Source organism: Hipposideros armiger, unplaced genomic scaffold (genome assembly GCF_001890085.2).
Source record: "Hipposideros armiger isolate ML-2016 unplaced genomic scaffold, ASM189008v1 scaffold_133, whole genome shotgun sequence".
Classification (NCBI taxonomy): Eukaryota; Metazoa; Chordata; class Mammalia; order Chiroptera; family Hipposideridae; genus Hipposideros; species Hipposideros armiger.
In genome coordinates this window covers 374572-396457 of record NW_017731483.1, presented here as the reverse complement: position 1 = coordinate 396457, position 21886 = coordinate 374572, and the positions used below count along the sequence as shown (strand labels likewise).

The following is a 21886-nucleotide window of genomic DNA, read 5'->3' as shown; positions in this document are numbered from 1 at the left end:
AGCTATGGCTTAAACATCCTTATGCCTTCTGAGGACAATACCATCAATGGATACATTCTAAGCAAGTCACCCGAACATTCATACACGTAATAAAAAGGCTGGGTCTGGAAGTTAGGCCATCCAAAGAGGAAGACCTGTGACCTGGGCAGGGCTTCAGTGAACAATCTGCTTGTTCATTGGTGGTAGCTGGTATAACTGGAAGAACTTGGGATGGAAATCAGCAAACCCAGTTGGAGTTCCAACTCTGCCACTAATTGGCTGCACTGGAATGAGTCACTTAAAAAATCTTTGTTGAACCTCAGTGTCATTAGCTATAAAATTGGAATAAGGACACTGGCATTAAGGGCTCAACCAATTTGGGGGGAGAATCACAACTTGTGTGAGCTTAAATTACTGCGCCAGTTAGAGTTAAGACTTGCACCCTCTCCACCTCAAGTCTTTTTGGGTTTGTTTGTTTGTTTTGCGGGGGGGAGGGGGTGTGGCGAGAAGAAAAGGCACAACCTTTCTGAGCTTCAGCTTCTACATGGGTAAAGAGCTAAGAACACAGGCCAGCCTGGTCAATAAAATTCCTGGGAAAACAGAGGAAAATGGACAGAAAAATTCTGCAGAATGTTGAGGGCTATACAACTGTGAATTGTCTCATACTTAACAGTCAACAAACTGACTAAAAAGCCTTTGTGCGTCTTCCCTACTGGCTCCAGTGTTACAACCCCACTACATAAACCAAGACCACTTTTTAAAAAGACTCGCCCGCGTTTGTACTCACCCGCTCGCGGGCCACACCTCTCAATGCCAGGACGCGGCGGGCGGGGGCGGGGCCTAGCCCGGCCGGCCCAATGCGACTCCCCGCCCAGTTGCTCCCGCGCCTGCGCCGTGTGCACCGACCACTCTCGAGCGCCCCGGCGGGAGGTAAGGGGCTCGCGTCGGGTCGCTGTAGGGGCATCAGACTCTGACCCCGCACTGTGGGCCGGTCCCACGGGAGAGGTCCCCTGCGAGAAAATGGGGAATCAGTTTGGAAGTGCGAGCGCCGTGGGGGCTCCTCCCAGCTCTAAGAAGTGGCGGTTTCGTTTTTGGAAGCCCTAGTCCAAGCGGGTATAGGGAGGCGGCCGACGGGACGAGCTTGATGGCCTCCCGGGGTCGCGGGGTGGAAAAGTTCCTGATGTCTGCCTTGCCAGTGACGCCCTGTGGGCCCTAGGTCGTCGGGGTCCCCGGGGTCTAGGCCCCGAGACGGGCCCTCGCATCCGATCTCTGGTGGGGGGCGTTTGATATGTGTGGCCTAGGCGCGCTGTGGGTGACACTGCGAGGGGGTGACACTGCGAGGGGGTGACGCGAGGCTCGGGGGTGGTGGGGAGGGGACCGGGAGCAAGAGATCGAAGCCTCCGGTCAGCCAGACTGGGAGGTGGTTTACAGACGGCCCCACATCTAACTCCCTCCTTTTGTAGTTTCGAAATCGGAGGCTCAGAGGAGACCTTATGGTAGGACCAAAAAGGCCTTTTCTTTCCAAATTCAATACCCCGCCCCCCCAGTCAGAGGTGCCACCAGTGTGGGGAAATGTGGGGTCTCTAGGCCGATGGAAGGTGTTCATTACTCTTGAATGGGGATAGGGGTGTTTCAGCGATTTTGGACTTTTTCTCAGAAATGGGGTTTTTCAGTTATCAATAACCTCTTAAGTAATTGAGTGAACTTCCCAGTACTTTTTCCTCATGGGAAACATGAATATTACGGTGCTCAGCTGAAAATAGTTGTAAGCGCTAAATGGTAAAGTTTGTAGCAACTAGGCACCGCCCCCCGCCCCCGTATTAGTGCGGTGAATATGATTTGAGTTGTAAATGTTTGCCCTGTCTTATGTGAAACATCATACAGTACAAAAAGACTATTTTGAAACAATTTGACATTACAGGAAAGTTACAAAAGTAATACAGAGTCCTCTACAGCTTCTTTTCATGTTAACACCCCATCTAACTGGTACAATTACCAAAAGTAGGAAATTAACATCGGCACAATACAATAAACTACCAATTTTCTTCAGACTGCATCAGTTGTGGTTTTTTGGGTATATATATATATATATATATATATATAGTAATGACCTTATTCTGTTCCAGGGTCCAATCTAAGATCCAACATTGCGCTTAGTTGGCATGGCTCCTTAGTCTCTCCTCCAATTTGACAGCTCCCCTTTACGACCTTCACACCTTTGAAGGGTCCTGGTCAGTTATTTTGTCGTGCCCCTCAATTGGTTTTTTTTCTGATTTTTTTTCTCATGGCTTGATTACAGTTACGCATTTTTTGTTGACACCACAGGTGTGTATGTGCGCTTCTCAGTTAATCACTTGAGGGGTGCCTGATATGACACACTGCATTTTATTATTACTCTCAAGGGCTTAGTTAAGGTGGTGTCTGCTAGGATTCTCTAATGTAAAGCTACTATTATTTCCCTTTGTAATTAATCGATATCGTGGGAGAGAACTTTTAAACTATGCACATATCCTGTTTCTTCTTAAATTTTCACTTGCTAATTTTAGCATCTTTTGGTGGATCTTGCCTTCAGTAATTATTACTGTGGTGGCCTGATGGTGACTTTGTTTCCCTCAATCCTTCTTCATTTATTAATGTTCTGTAAGGAAGAGCTGTCTCTTCTTCCCACTTATTTATTTATTTAGTTATTTTTATCAGTATGGACTCTTATTTTTCTATTGGTTATTATCCTATACTTTTGTTATTTATTTTATAGCTCAAGTTGTTCCAGCTTTGGCCATTGAGAATTTCTTCAGCTGCTTCCTGTGCCCTTTTGACAACCCCCCCATCCTTTTTTTGAGAACTTTCTTACTTTCTGGTATCGTAAGATGCTCCAGGCTTATCCTGTGTTTTCCCTGCCCCAGCCCTGGAACCAACCACTTCAAGGACCCTGGTTTCTTTTTTTGAAGAGTGGCATTTAAACACCAAGATCTAGGGGCTAGGTATGCTCATTGCCACTGGGGTATCATTGCTTCTAGTACCTGGAATGTGCATATATATCAGCTACATATGTATATATACACACACACAATTTCTATGGATACACACACACACACACACACACACGCACGCACATTCATGCATACACAAAGATTTATTTTTATATTTATATGTATATATAGACATACATCTGTACATATATACAGATAGAATATATAGTCTATATATCTGAGTGTATATATACATATATAATACATATTATAAATAAATATATATATATATATTCTGTGTATATTTTTAAAAAACAAAAGTTTATTCTGATACCTCTAACACCACAGGGTTCATTCTTTTCTTGTCCCTTATTTGTAACTTCTTTCTTTGACAGAGAGAAATCTGGTTTTCATGTTCTACAAAATATTTTATTTGTTTGATCCTAGTATATACATAATTTCAATATTTCTAACCCATACTTCTATGAGAAACAAATTTACTAACTAGAGTACAGTATAGTTTTGTGTAGTTCTTTTTATCTTTAGCTTTGTAATATCCAGTTTAAATGCTGTTTTGTAAAGCTACCTAGATTAGTTTCTTCCCTCCCTTCTTTCAATATGGTTATGCTATTCATTTGTAACACAGTTAATTTTTTTTATAGTTTGTATTCTATTTGGGTTCCCCCACATACTGTAGTTGTTTTTGTTTTAGAATTTATAAAAATTTGCTTTGTAGTGTACAGTTCTATGAGTTTTGACAAATACATGTAATTGTGTAGCCATCACCACTGTCATGATACAGAACAATTGTATCACCCCAAATATTCCATTACACTTTTTTAAAAAATGGTAAAAGTAACACAACTCTACAGAATTTTGAGAAATTAGGCATTTTTGTGTTTTTCCTTGTCTTTTTCATAGGAATAGTTTACACAGTTTAATGTCGATGTAAATGTATTTTTTATTTTTTGTGTTTTAATTATATCATATGTTCCAATTTTCTGACTGAAAAATCAAAAAATGCTTAAATACACTTTCATTTATTATTCAATTGCACTTTTAAATCCCATTTGTATATTGAATTAAGACCTATAACATCATGATTTATGCAATTATTTGAATGTTATGGTCTTAGTTTTATATAGGCATTTTATTATAATTTCATAAAAATGGAAATCCTGGAGAGATGAAAAAAATACTAGCTGGAAGCAGGCCAAGAGTTGGAAAACAAGTTGGAAGGTTCTTGGGCAGAATGTCTTCCCTGAGAGATGGCCCTTATGAGGTAGCAGGTTTTCCTTGGGCATGGAAAGCTGAGGGGCAGAGTCATGCATTGCTCTGACCTGGAAATACCATTTTTGGAACTCAAAAAAGAAAGCTATCAGCATAGGGCAGCCTTGAAAACAAGCCAAATGTCCAAAAATTGGAGTTTGTTAAGTATTATTATAAACTGATTAGTGAAAGAGAAGGCAGAATCATATTAATTATGTCTCAAATGATACATAAAGCTTAGAGGCAGATGGGATAAAAAAGAGCATCTAGAAAAAGGGAACATCATTGTAAAACCAAAAATAGAGATTGAGTGATAATAGATAAATTAGGTGGATCTACTTATGAACCTTGTATTTTCTTGTTAAAATAATAGGGAACTCTCAAAAGTTTTTGTTCAGAGCAGGAACATATTGCAGTTGGTGTTTTAGATACATAGTAATGTGGCAATTTGGGAAAAATTTGGAGATGGCAAATTGTCTAAAGGCAGGCCAGTTAGGACACTTGTAGTGTGCTATACATATTGTGCTGTTTGACACTAGAGTGATAGCATTAGAAATGGTGAAGAAAGGCCATATGAAGAAACATTTTCATTTCATCAGCATCTGTTGAACACCAGGGATGTTTCAAAACATTTTGATAGGAACAGTGATAGGTATAAAGATAGATTTCTATAGTATTTATTCTGCAGAGTAGAAGAAAACACAAGAAGCAGTGTGATAAACTGGGAAACATTAACGTTAGACAAATAATTTACAATTTATGAATCTATTATATGTTAAACATAATAAGAAAAAGATGTACCTTATAGTAAAACAGACACTTTGCACAAGCTGGCAGTTCAGGAAAGAAGAAATGTAAGTGGCTAATAAATCAAACCTATTAGTAGTTTAAGAATTGCAAAATAAAACAATAATGAGCAATGACACACCATTTTGTCACCAGTAGAATGTCTAATAAGAACGATAATACCAAGTATTGGTTGGAGAATGGATAAATGGACATTTTGATGTATTGCTGGTGCGAATTGCAAATAGAGATAACATTTTTTTAGTACATTTGTCATCAAAAGTCCTACTTGTGTATACGTACTAATTCTATTTCCAGAAATAATTGTATATATGCGTAAGGAGGGTAATTACACTGTGGCATAGTTTATAATGGTAGAAAATTAGAAACAGCTTAAATAGTTAACAGTAGATGATTAGTTAAATTATGTAACATCTATGCAATGTAATACTTTGTGTTATAGAAAGATGCATTATAGAAAAATAATTTAAATGAAAACATTTTTATTATTCTTAGGTTATTCAAAATGAATCTTTTCTTTGTTTATCCATTTACTTATTCATTTATTCACCCAGTAACAGTATACTTTATTATAATCGTTGCTCCTTGCTATTCCACTCCTTTGGCTTTATTTTCTTTGTTGTTAAAGTATGTGTTTTAGTAGTTCTTTTAATGAGGGGCTTGGTAATAAACTCAGTCTTTGTATGTCTGAAAATTATTATTTTGTCTTCATTTCAAATAATAATTTCCTTGGGTATATACCAACTCCTTCAGCACTTTGAAGCTGTTCCTGTCTTTTGGTATCTTGCTTTGATGAAAAGTTTGCTGCTTTTGTTTTAGTGTATCTGTCTTTTATCCCTGGTTTGCTTTTTAAGATTTTTTCTTTGTCCTTGATGGTCCACAGTTTTCCTTCTATGTGTTCAGGTAAAAAAATTTTTTTTTAATTTATGCAATTTGGGGCTTATGTGCATTTTCAATTCGAGATCCTATATCTTAATTCTCAGCATGTTCTCTTTGAATAATGCCTCTTCACCATTTTCTTTATTTCTTTTACGGGGCTCCTATTTGTTATTAAGCTTCTCATATTATCCTTTATGTCCCTTATCTTTTTATATTGTGTATCTCTTCAGTCCTCAGTGTTCTGACTAATATCTTCCAAGCAGTAATTCTCTCTTCAGCTACCTACTGTTTACCCACCCTTTTAAGTACCCCTTTTTTTTTTAGCTGAGCCATCCTGCTACTTGTTGGCAGCTCAGCAGCAGCTCAGCTCGGGCCGGGACTCAAACTCCTGTTGCTCAGAGCTCATACTCTTGAGCGGGCTCTTAACCAACTGAGCCACTCAGCCGGCCCTGTTTACCCATCTTTTGAGGCTTGTTGGAGCAGGTGTGGGTGCCTAGAGCCTCACTTTCTAACCCCTACCCTCTCGTACCCTGGCCCCAGGACTTCCTGGAACACTGATAGAAAACTACTGGTGAATTAGAACATTTGATTGTACTCTAAGGAATCCTGGGATCTTATTTCAGCTGTGTCGCTGGTTATTCGTATTGGTTGTAGACAATGCTAATCACTTTGTGAGAAAGGGAAGAGTTAATTTAAAGGACATCAGTAAGAAGAGTTGAATACTATGTTATATTTAAAGTATGTAATTACATAGACACTTAATGATAACATTAGAAATGAAGTTTGATACAAACAGAAATGTTAAGAATGAAATTTTTTTCTTCCAATTTTGCCATTTGACACCTTTTTCAAAAAGGTTATTCAATGTCCAAGGTACATTGGGAAATGAAAACTTGGGCAGTATACTCCTAGTTTTCTTTAAAAGGTATTTATATACTTGCATGCATACGTCCTTATATAAACAATGACCTGGAAAGACATACATCAAAATGAAAGAGTAGGGATGGGAGGAAAAAAAGAAAAATAAAAGAGTAGTTAGTTAACTGTGGGTGAGCAGATGATTGTTTATTTTATTATCTTTTTCATATTTTTAAACATGCTAAAGTGAACATATATTACTTTTGTAGAGAGAAAAAGGTTTAAAATAAAGGGTTTCTTTAAAAACAAGTCACTCAAGCTCAGCATTAAGTTGAATACATATTTATAATAAATTATAAAATTATCTGATAGTTGGCTTTTAAAAATAATAGGAGCTCATTTAAAAAATTCTTAAATATTTCCCTTTTAGGTTTGTCTATATGAGTAGAGAAGACAATTGTTGCAAGTAGAAGTGGTGTAACATTTTTTTAGGATGTCTGAAGATGAAGAAAAAGTGAAATTACGCCGTCTTGAACCAGCTATCCAGAAATTTATTAAAATAGTAATCCCAACAGACCTGGAGAGGCTAAGAAAGCACCAGATAAATATTGAGAAGGTAAGTTTTTCCATTTTCTACCACACACAAAAAAAACCAGTTTCATATTCTGATTTATATTTGTTGTACATTTTAGCTAAATTCAGAATATTAGATAAGAGGCTTTGCTAAAACAGCTAGCTCCTATTGATTTAGCAACATTATTCATTTTTTAAATCTGGTTTTTCTGTTCTACAGATACACCTCTCATTCCTTTTTTTTAGGAAGGGATATAAGAATAGAATCTGCATTTTTCTAGTTGTACATACTGACGTATTAGGCAGTTAATAATTAAAACGCAAACTCTTTGATAGTGCACCATAGTGTGGAGGTGGCAAACTTTGGCTAAGGGGCCTGCGTTAACTTCACTCACCCCATGGCAAGTTTTTTGAACCTTGAGTGTGTGTCTATCAGTAACTCCTATCCTCTTCAGGTGCATGTAGATGAAAGAGGCAAATCACTGCGTGATATGAGGGAATTCCCAACTTCACTGCTTCCCTTTGAGGAAAGCCCAAAATTGAGAAATACTGCCTAGAGTAAGTTTAGGAACTAGGTAGCGAGAAGGACTCATCTCAGGGACTCTGGTGGAGGTTGCCTACAGCCTGGACTGGCCAGGGTCTGCTGGAATGGTCGTGCCATTTATGGGAACATCAGGTTTACTGAGCACTGAGCATTGATTTTGATAGGTTATATTATCTTATGTGCTGTGGGATAGGTCAGAGGTATTTTTGCTCCTTAAAAAAAAAACCTCTCCCAGTATAAATTTTAATCTGTTTGACCCTTCACCACTGATTTTTTTTTTTTTTTTGGTGTGGAGGGGTGGAAGTGATCATTAAGCCTTTCAATATAAACAATATTTATCACCCTCAACTGACTACCTTATGCAAGGAAGAAAAATGTCAGCTTTTTCTCCCATAGATCCCATCTGTCCCCACAGGATTTTTAAAAAGTATAGAAAGTAAAGGCCAAGAATACTATGTTGCAAATTTCAGTGCAAATATGAAGGTATCTAGAATTCAAGATTAATATTTTGTCATCTCTTAATTTCTTTCTTCTTTATCCATAAACAATAAGTACTGTGACTTTTAAGGAAGGAGGCGTTGTCTGGTAAACTGGTTATTCTGGTCATGAGCAGAAACAAGTTAAAGGGCTCCATGCTTTGATTAACAAGGAGAGTGCGTTCTTTCAGCACTATAACAATATACAAATAGAGTTGTTTACTTTTGCTTGATCATATCCGGGTTGGAGGTTTGACATGGTGTGTGTCAAAGTCCCGAGCTCATTTTGAAGCATTCAGTTACAAAGATGACAAGAATTTGGCAGAGCTGATTCTAAAAGGCAGAAATAGGTAGAAAGTGGTCTACAGAGATCATTTCTTTCCTTTTTTATCCTATTTTACCTTTGAGGTTTGGCATGCTTTAGCTATCCTTTTTCTTACATTCATTTTACATGAAATGCCTGCTGTCATTACCCTCAAAGCCTAACCACATGTATCACCTAGTCAATCATCAGTGGCAAAGTCAGAACCCTGAGAGAAAGATGGATGGGACAGGGATGGGTCTATTACCGATTTGGCTAGTTGTGCCAGACTTTATAGAATTCTATTGATCATTCTTTGGTGGAACAGTTTTCCTGTATCCTTTTGTGAAATTTTTACTTATTGTGAAAACATTAGACAATATCAGAATAATTATAATCTACAGTATAGGTGATGTTGTCTGAAACGAAGCAGTTAAACTCATACTTACCAATGTTTTATTCCATATTCTTGATCATTCTACTGTCTCTAGGATTTCTAGATTAGTTATGAAAGTGACTTTTTATCTGGATAAGATCGAGCAGCATATTTTAATAGATACTTTGTGGCAATGTGAAAACATTTAAAAGCAGCAGTGTTCACGGTGGACAAAAGAGTTAAACTTAGTTTGTACTCCAGGTGTCTAATGATGCCTCCCTGTCAGAAAGGCATATTCTTCCTGGGGGAAGGGTGTAGACAGATAAAATATTCATATGTTAGCCATCAGTCATCCAATATGAATTTAAAAGAAGAAAGTCAGACTGAAGGGAAATTGAAGGTAAGCCTTAGTGGAGTGATGCTGCAACATCCGCAAACAATGAGAGCAGTGTGCTGTGGACACCTGGGACTGTGCTCCGTGGGCCTTTCAGCATTGCATTTGATCACACGAGATAGACTTGATTAGAATGTAATCCTGAAATTGGAAGTGTTAGCATTCAGCTTTCTCGGCTAACGTAGGGTAGACTTAAGCATAGTTAATAGGAACAACAAGATAGTCAACTTGGAACTTAATTTTCTTTGTTTCATATTGTAAGGGTTTGAGGGAGAACTTATTGTGTAGCATGTACTGTTTGAGTTAGTATGTGGTTGAAGTGCATATGGCAGAAAACCCCAAAGTAGTGCATGAAATAAGACAGAGGTTTTTTGGGTTTTGCTTCTATTTTTAATCTCTCGTTTATGGAGATGGTCTAGGCAGCTCAACAGTCATTCAAGACCCAGGCTCTTTTTAACTTGCCATCTGATCCTCAGCTTCTTTCTGTCGTACATGCAAAATGGCAGCTCCAGCTCTAGCTCTTACATCCACGTTCCTGTTACGACTAAATAACCAAAAGTGTATTTTTTCTATATTCTTTTTTCTCCCTCTCTCTTTATTCTTTTAAAGAGACTCCTCCTGTTGTTTCATGGGTACAGTATCCTATCGTCTCTCTATGGTGGTATTAATTATGTTTCTGTTCTCTTTTGCTTGTCTGTTTTCCCTGTTTCCCTTTTTTCTTTCCTCATTTTCATTTATTTCTCTCTCACTTTCCCTCTCTCCCTCCCTCCTCTCTCCCTTTCTCCCTTCCTTTCTTCCTTTTCCTTTTTTGTGGTAGCCTACAGAATTACAGGCTTTCCATGGTTAGCTGTTGATATTTAAGAGTGCTAATTGGGAGGGCTGTGTGTGTGTGCGTGTGCGTGTGCGTGTGCGTGTGTGTGTGTGTGTGTGTGTGTGTGTGTGTGTGTATGAGTTACGGGGTATTAGTAGGGGTCTTGTTACCTGGCAGAATGAACAGGTGAGGATCTATTTTAATGGGGAACCACCAGATGCTCTTCTAAAGTGTGGTCTTCTGTGGTGATCAGGGCAGTGCAATTATTTGGGCCGGTGGAGTGCAGCCTTAGGTTTCAGCTTTCTCTGGTCGGCTAAGTCAGTAGCAACATCTCCATAATCTTTTCAGCTTCCAAACTTTTGTGAAAATTTCTTGTCAACTGATATCTTCTATTGTATTCTCATTTTTCTTATGAATTTATACCTTTGAAAGTTCTGTACTGTCATTTTAGTGGGGTTTTGGAAAAGAGTAGAGATGAATGTGTTCTATCTGCCAGGTTTCATAAGAGGGAAATTATTTACCACAGGAAATAAATATATACTAGCTTTTCGTAAGTGTTGGTGGTCATTGTTTCTTGTATTGTTAGCACTGAAAATGATGTAAAAAATGGGCTTCTAATCCTAAAGAAGTTTACAGTTCAAATAAGATAGGGAATATTTAGAGAATGATAAGAGGTAACATATAATTAGGTGTGAAAATGAGTGGCATGGATTATTTAGGAAGTGTGAAGCCCGAACGGTACAAAATCAAACATAATCAGGCTCATTGATTTTTTTATTGATTGATTTGTTTTTATTTGGTTTTTAACTTGTGATTACAACAAAAACCTTTTCCACTTCTCTTTTTAGTCTGAGAATGTTTATTTCAAGCTTTAACCACATTTCCCCGCCTCTTCCTTTTTTTCTGGCAGAACCCTGATTCAATATGCCTTCCCCGATGTTTCAGGATAGGAAAGCACAGGTGGTGACTGATATAGGGAGTAATGGGGGTAATTTCATTCTTGTCATTGGTTAGCAGTGAACAATATGTGTATTCTATAGGTCTGGCTAGTGAGACTTGAGGGAAAAGCCTGTCTGAGATACGGACATTTCTGAAAAAGATTTTTCCACTTTATAAAGATATACATGGGAGGAAACAGTCCTTCTACTTCTGCTTGTCTTGTGTCTCCTGGTTGTATCCGGAACTATAGGCAGCAGGCAACAAGTCTGAGGACTAAAACCGCTGTTGCAGATAGTAAAGCAGAAAGAATTTGGGTGCTGGACGACCTTCTAAGCTTCTGAACTAAACTATCCTACTTCTCTAGGCTCCTTCTCATGTAAGATAATAAATGTCCTTATTATTAACGCCATTTTTAAATTTTGAGTTTTCTGTTACCTGCTACCAAAAAGCATCCTAGTTGCTTCAAGTTATAGCACTGTTTTAAACTATCTCTGTAGTGCCACTGTGCAAATAGACAATACAAAAATGACTTTTTGTGAAAACAGTGCAGTTTGGAAATGCTTGTCTGTGGCCCCAACTTAACTAAAAATTTAAGGAGTTACTTCTTGTAATTTTTTTCACACAAATGAAACCACACTAAGTTTTTTCTCTTCTCCAAAGATTTGGAATAATAGCTTTTTTTTTTAAGATTTTTATTGGGGAATTGGAGGATGGGAACAGCACTGGGGAATTGGGGGAAGGGGAACAGACAAGTTGCTGTTGTTTTGTTCTTCAGTCTAGTTATGGAGGACGTTGCTTCACTGGCCCAAGCTGGCAGTCACCATCATTGCGCTCTTCCTGGGCGAGGCAGATCAGTTGCCGGCTTCTGGACGGCCGCTCACTGCGGCTGCTGGCCACTCACGCTGGCTGCTGGCTACATACGCCCATGGCAACCCACTGCCACAGGGGCTGCAGCCCATGCCGTCGCCGGCAACTCACAGCAGCCCAGCTCCAGGTTGAGCTGTTGTTCAGCATCTTAGCTGTGAAGGGCAGTGTCACTGGCCCTCATATGTGGGATCCGAACCAGGGCCCTCTGGTTGTCCCAAGTCAGTTCTTAACCATCGCGCCACTCAGCTGGCCCTGGAATAATAGCTTTTAATAGTGTCAACTAATTTAGTTATAACGTTGTGTAGCAAGCAGGAAGAAGTCTGAACTATTTTATTCCTTATTTTCCTTAGAATTTTGTTATAAGAGATAAGGTTATTTAGTTGAGCTTCTACCCAAAACACTAATCTCTTCTATAGTTTTCTGGACAAATGAACCAACAATAGCAAAGGGAGTAGCTATTGTTTTTATTTGAGTCCTATGTTAGGGGTTTTATATACTGTGGGTGCCAAAAAAATGTATACACATGACTTGTATTCATCTTTTGTTATTGGTATATATTGAGTCTTACAATTTTAATACAGCTTTTTCCTTTCTTAAAATGTGTATACTTTTTTTTGGTACCCTCTGTATATCATATCATTTAATCTTCACAACATCCTTCTACCTTTGCCTTATTATTGTCTTCCTTTTTTAGGTGGGGAAACAGACACAGAGTGGTTAAGTTACTTTCTTGAGATTACTATGTTGGTTAATGTGTTAAACTTCTAATTTTATGCTTGAAACATAGTGTGCTTCTAATAAAAATGTGTTGAATGAATGAATATACATATTCATGTTCATAGCCTAAGGTTACATCAGTTGTTTTAGAAGCCACTTTATCTTGCTGGCTTTTTTATTTGTTTTATAATCAACTAAATAAAATCCATAGGACTTTTTAATATGAACTTTAGCTGTCGGGCCAGAACATACCTATTTCTTGTACGATTGTTCTTTTTCTTTTAAATGTTAGGCTTTACATTGATCATTGTTACATTTCTTCTTATCATGTGGAATTGTGATCTTTCCTCTATGTTATTATGCCTTCTAGTTTATGTTATCTGCGAATTCGGTAATTATGCATTCTTTGTTTTCAAGGCATTGATAACAAATGTTTGGACAGGAAAGAAACAGCACTCTGATATGCTGTCACCATTTCTCTAAGTTCTCGCAAGCCATCTCTCTGATATAACCTGGTATAGACTTTTCCCAAAGATTTACAGTCTGCAGTGTTTTAAAGATACTTTCTTTTGTGAAAATTGGGTCAATATTTGCTGGTCTCTAGGAGCCTTTCCAGTTCTTCACAGCTCCTCATAGATAAGCAAAAGTATTCCTGTGATCACATTTGCAAGGTCTTTTTGTTCACTTGATGTAATTTCTCTGGGCCTGTTGTCTTAGACTTGTTTGAAGTATCTAGGTTCTTACTCTTTCTTGGTTTTCATTTTCCTCTTAATCATGTTTATTGTAGACTGTTCTCTTTCGAAGATCATTTTCCTCAGTGAAGAAGGAAGATGAAAAAAAAATACAGAGTTAAATACTTTTGCTCTCTTTCCTACATCTGTTAGCACTATCCACCCCATTTGCCCACCTTTAAAACATTGTTTTTTGTTCAAATCCCAATTTAGTTACTTATTGTGGGACATGCCCTGATTGATTCCATCCCCAGTCAGATATAAATACACCATCTTCACACAGCACTGAAATGGACCTCAAAGTTCACAGATTTAATATTGACCCATGTGACCATTCAGGAGAAAGCCGCAAATGCCCATGAACTTTGAGAGCTGTAAAGGTAAAATTAAAACCTTCCTCATAGGATTATTGTGAGGATTAAGATATGAAAAGTCCCTGAGTGCAAGGTTGATACTTGAAAATGGGTTCCTTCACAAGCAAGTTAGCCTACCTGAGTACTCAGCATTGGCACTGTCGGTTAATAAGTTTCTAATGCTTTAGGAGAGTTACAACACTTCTGGGATTCTATCTTTTGTGTTTGTTTTGGGGTTTGTATGTTTGATATTTGGTAGGCATTATGAGGTGAATCACTTTTACCTACACTATGGGGTAGATATTATTTATCTTCATTCCATGAGTAATCCTCAGTTTATGGCTTGCAATCATTGTGCCGTCTGTTTATATTACATAGCTTTTCTGTTAGGCTCTATTTTCTATGTAGATAATCATGTTATCTATGAAGACAAACTGTTTTATTCTCTCTGTCTTTCTCTCTCTCTCCCCTCCCTTCCTCCCTACACCCCTCACCTTATCACACTGGCCAGGGCCTCCAGTGTGATGTTGAATAGGTGTGGTGAGATCAGAAATTCTTACCTTGTTCCCACAATTAGGAAATGCATGGTCTTTCACCGCTAAGGATGATGTTGACTTTGGGTTTTTGTAGATGCCTCTATCACGTTGAGTATGTTAACTTCTTTCAGTTTGCGGAGGGTTTTTATAATGAATAGACATTTGTCACATGGTTGCCTTTGAATCTGCCATCTTGCTATTTTTGTCAATTTGTTCCATTTTTCTTCTTTTGTCCCTACCCCTTCTTTTGGATTAATTGAATATTTTTTATGATTCCATTTTTTTCTCACTGTTGGCTTACTAATTATACCTATTCTTTTTTGTTTTTTAGTGCTTGCTTTATAGTTCATCTTTAACTTTATCACACGCTACCTTATGTATCACTTCATGTATAAGAACCTTAAACCAATGTATTTCCATTCCCTCTCTCTTGGGGTCTTTGTAGTGTTATCGTCATGTATTTTACTTCTATGTATATTATTAACCCCACAATACATTGTTGTTATTTTTGTTGAGTGTTATCTTTCTAAGAGATTTTAAAACTAAGGGAAAAAACACATTTTGTATTTATCTATATTTACTATTTTCAGTACTCCTTTCATTCCTTTGTGTAGAACCAGATTTCTACCTGGTATCATTTTTCCATCAGCCTGAAGGACTTCCTTGAACATTTCTTGTACTACAGGTCTGCTGGAGATGAATTCTGTAGGCTTTTTTATGTTTTAAAAAGAACATTTTGCCTTCACTTTTAAAAAATATTTTCTATTGGTACTGAATTCTAGGTTGAGTTTTAGATTTGTTTTCAATACTCTTAAGATGTTGCTCCACTGTCTTCTGGTTTGCATTGTTTCTCACGAGAAGGCTTTTGTCATTCTTATCCTTGTTCCTCTGTACTTAAGCACGCGTATGTTTCTTCTTTCCTCTAGCTGCTTTTAAGATTTTTCTCTCGGTCACTTATTTTAAGTAATTTTATTGTGATGTGCAAAAGAGGGTTGTTTGTTTGTTTTGCTGCATTATTCACTACCCAATTTAAAGAATATGCAGAATAGCTCTACTTTTATAACCTATTATGGCTTCTGTCCATGTATGGGGCATTTTCATGTTTCTGTCCTTTCAAAGTATTTGTAGGTTGATTTATTTTATTGATGTGTAGTATACTGAAAATGTGTTTGTCATTATCCACATCTGCTAACATCTTAATTATTTGTACTTTTTATTTTAACCAAAAATAATATGTGATGTTTGGTGATATTTCTATTCTGTATAGTGTTCTGCTGTGATGTCATCATGTTTGCTATGGTTTCTGTCACATGAAACATTTTCCATTATCATGATTGTCTAGTTTCTTAGATGAAACTTTGAAAGCTAAACATTGCCTTAGTAAAAACTGAAACATATGTATTAAATGTTTATTCTCATTGTTACATACTTTCTATCAGCAGTATCAATTTTACTCTTTCTCAAAATCAGATTTTAGTTTACAATACTTGACACTATCATTGACAGAATTTTAAATTCTTTGTATATAGTAAGAATATCTGATGAATGCTATTAATCTTTACTTTTCACATTCTCAGTCATTTTTTTTACCTCCAAAGAGTTTGCAATATAAGCAAAGTTTATACTCTCATTCAGTAAAATAAACAGTATCTAGTGATTTTTGTTTGTTTTACCATTTGCCAGAATTTTTTATGTAATATTTTTGAGAATTTCTTACTTGTATGGTCTTTGGACAGCTAACTGCCACGACTAAGTCAATAATATTTTTAGCTGGTGTGTTAAGTTTTGGTAGGTGAGTGGGGATTTTTGTGGTAACTAGAAATAATCACATTAGTGATAAAAAAATATTCAATACCTTTCCCCTCTTTTTTGTGTAGTATCAGAGATGCAGAATCTGGGACAAGTTGCACGAAGAGCATATCAATGCAGGACGTACAGTTCAGGTAAGGCTATAATAGTGTTTCTAGTAAACCAGTATGAAAAAGACAGCCTTAACAAACTTTTGCTAAACTAAATGCCTTTGTAGTTGAATCTTTTTATGCATATTTGTAACTATTTCCTTAAGGGTCCATTTTTAGCTGGAATTACCAAATCAAATGTTATAGATATTTTCAAGATTTTGATTCATATTACCAAAATTTCCTCTAGAAATGATATATCAACTTATACTCTCACAATCATGGCATTTTCCAAAAACTTTATCAACGTTAGTATTACCTATTTCTCTAATTTTTCCTAATTAAGTATTAAAATAATGCTGCTTTTTTGTTTTAATCTGGATTTTTTTTCTTTTATTGCTTTGAAGGGTGAAAGGGTTTTTTCATATGCACCTTGGATAGTAATATTTCTTTTGTAAATTGCCTGTTCATGTGCCTTGCAGATATTATGTTGTTGTCCTTATAATTTGAAGATTTTGATCTTCTCTCTGTAATATTGTTGGATTAATATACTGTTGTAAATAGTCATTGCTAGTTACTGGCTTTTTAATAAATACACTTTAGTTATTTTAAATTAATTTTTTAAAAATCACATCTTCACTGTTTAATATGTCACCAAGAATCACTTATGATTTTCTTGAGATAATGGTATGGTCAAAGTGTTTGTTTACTGATTTAAAAAATATATATGTATTTACATTATTGGCCTCCATCTGGCACAAAAGATTTATGTGTACATTAAAATAGTACGATTGAAACTGCTGTTAGATGTAGGTATTTGCTTTGTTTTATTCATATCTGCCCTGAATTTTGTGTATAGTTTGTTCTTTGCTGGTTTGTGTCAAACTTATTTTTGGACAATTTAATGAACAGGTATAGATTTTCTAGATTTATTGTTATTAGATTTATCTAGTAAGAACTATCTTTTCATTTTCATTATAGTGTCTTTATTTAAAAAGAGTTATTAATTTAAATGCAGCCTAATTTATCAATTTTTTCTCTTATGGTTCATGCTTTTGGTGTATTGTTCAAGGAATGCTTTGTGTCTTAAGATCAAGAAGTTATTTCCCTGTATTTTCTATTGAATGTTTTAAATGTTTTGCTTTTAACATTTAAGTCTTTTATCCATCTGGAATTGATGGTATGAGGTAAATAGTAATAAAATTTTATTTTATTTCATTTGGAAAACCAGTTGTCTCTCACTATTAACTGATTTCTACAGTGCTAATTCCATATATGCATGGGTCTGTTTCTGGTATTTCTGTTCCATTCCACTGGTCAATTTTCTTTTCCTCCATCAAGTACTATACTATCTTAATTAAGACAGTCTTATCATAAGGCTTGCTGACAGAAAAACACTTCCACCTTACTCTTCCTTTTCAGGAGTGTTTTGCCTATACTTGGCTCTTTAGTCTCCTATATAAAATTCAGAATCTGCTTTTCAGAGTCCACACACAATCTTTTCAGGAATTTGGAAATTGCATTGGATTTATTCATCTATTTAGAAAAAACTGACATATTTACAATGTCTGGTTTTCCTAACTATAAATATGGGATGTTTTTATACTTGTTTATGTCTTCTTTAATATTTATGTATAATGTATATAGTTTCCTGAATACAGATTGTGGTAGATTATACTTTATAAAGATAGCTGCAAAATATCTTCCATCCTGCCTGGTCTTCTATAGTATGACTTTCCTGCTCCTCCACCAACAGGTGGAATCTGATTTCACTTCCCTTGAATCTGGGGTGAGGCAGAAGTAATGCTGCTTGACTTCTGAGGCCAGGTCAGAAAAGGCCAGAGAGCTTCCACAGGTCCTTTCGGGTTGCTTGCTCTGGGGGAACTTAGCCATCATGTGAAATGTCCAAGTATCCGGAGACCCCCATGTGGGAGATAGCCACAGCTGAGCTCATAGTAGCTTCCAGCCTCAAGTGCCAGCCACATGAGAGCCATCTTGGATGTCCAGTGCAGTTGAGCCTTCAGCACACCGTAGCTTCAGCCGACGTCTGACTCAACCTTATGAGTGAAAACTGCTCAGCTGAGGACTTCCTGAATTTCTGGTCTATAAAATCATTAGCAAAATCAAATGGTGGCTTTAGGCTCTTAAGTTTTGGAGGAATTTGTTATACAGCAACAGATGACTGGAATTCAGGGCTTACATTTACTTTATCTATTTCATTAATCTGTTCTTAAGTACTTTACAATTTCAGGTTGGGTGGATGGGTGTGTGTGTATGTTTGGGGGAAATGTTAAATGTCTTTTAAATTATGCTTTCTAACTTTTGCTGGTGTATATAGAAATATAGTTAATTTTCATGTATAGATCTTATGGCCAAGTATCTTTAAACTCTTGTTATTTCTAATAATTGGTCTGAATTCCTTTGGACTGTTTATTTATAGTTGGGGGTTTTTTGAGTAGTATTTTTCCCCTCTTGTAATATCACCCATTTTTCCTGATTTCCTTCTTATACTGATTTCTGTGGTTTCTTTTTTTTAATCTGGCTCACTGGTTATTAGGTAAAACAGTTAGTTATAAACAAGCTTGTTCAAATTTATCTTTTAAAAAAAAGACCTTATAAATTACTAGCTCCCTTTGCAAAAGAATTCTTAATACTAATTATACATATGTTTTTTCTGAGAGTAAGATCTCATTCTGTTGTGTCCAGGATGGTTGTAAGGACTGTCGATCACATGTGCAAAGTCCCTACACAGCCCTATCATACAGTAGGTATTCAGCAAATGAGAGGAATTGGTTAGAAGCTTGTTTTGATACTCCCACTTTTAACTGCTAGATCAAGCTAAAAAAAATTTGTTGGCTTTTTATTAGTTTAATTTAAAACACGTGCTGTTGCATCACTTTCCCCCATTTTGGTTAATTTGTCATATAAAAGTAGAAAATGTATACTTTTACAAGCTCAGTCTTCCTACCTCCCTCCTCAAATATTTAACCTATAGCAATAATGCTGTGTGATAACAGAGGATTCTGAAAAATACACCAAAATTTCTCCTTTGAAGGAGCTTACCTGGATAGGAATTCACAAAAGGTTAAATAAAATATTTAAATAATAGTTTAAAGCTTTAGTAAAAGAGGTAATGTAAGTTAGTATATGATTGTCAGATATACTGTGGAGACCAGAAGTGATACAGTGCCAGCTCTCTGAATACTGTATAAAGGCGATATTATCCTCATGTTTGAGACAAAAGAAGGCTGAAGAACAGAGAAACTTAGTGTTTGTCTAAAGCACAAGGCCTTAATAAGGGGTAGTGCAGGAACCAATCTAGAATTACTTTTAGTAGTAACTCAGGTGGATAGAAAATGGAATTCTGCACTTTATACCTACACAGTAGGTCCTCATTAGGTATTTGTTGAGTAAATGGAGATCTTTTTCTCCTATGATTTATACTCCTTTTGATGGTTCAGTTAATATTTTTTAAGCTATATATATATTCTTCTTGGTACCTTTTAATGTTGAAATAAGTGTGTGAAGTCATTACACTACTGTCAGTACCTTAATGTGGTAGTTAGGTATTACAAGTAAAAAGTAGTCTAGATTTCTTTTACTTAAATAGCTATAATCTGGAGCCCTTAATAAATTACATGACATCTAGAATGTGTTTACTCTACATTGTTTAAATGTTTACCAGTGGACTTGAGCTCTATGTTTGTAAAGAAATCAGATGAATTATTATGACACCAAATGTTTTCTGCTGTACAGTTGCTCTCAAAATTATGTGTTGTCAAAACACATTAGGAATCCTTAAATCAGTATTTAACAAAGGCAAATATATGCATAGCCACTCTTCTTTTAATCAGTCAACACATAATTAGCCATTTTCAGAATTTCAATTAACTCAGAATAATTACTTTTTACAATTATCAGTATAGACAAGTGTATACTTAAACATATACTTAAACATAACCTTTTGACAAAAATTTCAGGATATTTCTGAACGAAGGGGAAAAAAGCCATAACTAGTTACTAAATTTAGTTAAAAAACTGAAGAGACAGAGAGATGTCACCTTTAATTTACTGAAAGTTTCACCATAGTTTGCAGTTTACCACTGCATACTGCAAAGCTAATTAATTACTGAGTTGGCATACTTTCCTCTTTTAAAACTTACTTCATTGAATATAGACCCATTTATCCAACTTGTGGATATATCTGAAAATTTTCAGAACAAGACATAATATCTACCTTTCTGTAATAACATGATTATTAGAAGGGCAGAAACATTTGAACATTTACTGTGTTCTAGATACTATTCTAGAACAGCAATGGGGATATAGCTATGAGCAAAACAAAAGAAAACTTTTGTTCTCATTGAACTTATATTCTGGAGTGGTGAGCAGAGAAAGCAGAGACAGATAATTTTTTAAGTAAATGAATATGTAATAGATGGTTATAAGAGCCATGAAGTAAAAGTTAGGCAGGTTAAAGGGAACGAAGAATCACAAAAGGCCATGAGTGTTCTTTTATATAGAGAGTGGTTGTGGAAGGTTTCTGTTGACATTTGAGCAGAGACCTGAAGGAAGTAAAGGCATCAGCCTGGGGAATAAGACTTGTGCAGGCAGAAGGAAAATCAAGTGCAGAGACTGGGGTGAGACGGTGCTTGACATATTCAAGGGGTAATAAAGAGGGCATGGTGGGTGGTATGAGCAAGGAGAGAATAGCAGATGAGGTCAGAGAGATCCGCAGAGCCTGATTATGGAAGGCCTTGCCGGATGTGGTCATTCGAAGTTGGTTAGAAAGCCTCTGGAAGGCTCTGAGCAGAAGACAACCTGATAGGACTTTAAAAGATGACCTGACTGTTAGGGAAAGGATAGATTCTAAAGGGGCAAGGATGGAAGCCAGATACCAGTTAGGTGGCTGATTAAGAATCAGCATACTTGCGTTTACTTTTTAGAAAAATGCAGACACACACACGTATAGACACATTTGTGTAGAATGTCACAAATAAGGCCTAATATGGTAGGTTTTAACTTTCTTTGTAGCTCTGGTAAATGATTCTGTACTCAGCAGGCCTGACAGGGGAATAAGGAACTACCCTGACATACCTTAGCCTGAAGTACCTTTTTGAAAAATTACATACACACATAGCGCAAACATACAAAAATGTAGCAAATATTATAACACTTACGCAGTCATCACCAAAATTTGCCAAACCTTAACATTTTGCCACAATTTCTTTTCCCTTTTTTGAAAAAATTTTTAGAAACTCCACTCAAACCCCTTGTCCTCCCTTCCTTGATTCCATTTACCTTGTTACTGTCTTCATCAGAAGGAAATCTTTTTCCTTCTTCATCAGAAGGAAATCTTTTTCCTTCTTCATCAGAAGGAAATCTTTTTCCTTCTGTGCATGTAACTATATGTAAATACTATATATTTTGAATTTTTTCTACTTTTTTCTAAACAGCTTTCTTGAGGAGTAATTGACATGCAATAAAGTATACTTTTGACATACGTGCGCACCATGAAACCATCACCATAGTCAAGATAATGAATATATTCATTGCCCCCAAAAGTTTTCATACCCCTTTGTAACCCTCCTTCTTGCTTCTCCCTCCCA

General features: G+C 36.4%; 1 protein-coding gene across 1 annotated transcript in view; it reads left to right on the top strand.

Moving 5' to 3' along the window:
• Positions 1-870: 870 nt before the first annotated feature.
• The window catches only part of STX17 (syntaxin 17), a 46175-nt gene continuing 25159 nt past the window's right edge, over positions 871-21886 (top strand). Inside the window, exons 1-3 of the mRNA XM_019649464.1 lie at positions 871-909; positions 7192-7377; positions 16257-16322. Of these exons, the coding sequence (XP_019505009.1) occupies positions 7255-7377; positions 16257-16322 (189 nt within the window). The 5' untranslated portion in view covers positions 871-909; positions 7192-7254. The remainder of the gene's footprint in view (positions 910-7191; positions 7378-16256; positions 16323-21886) is intronic.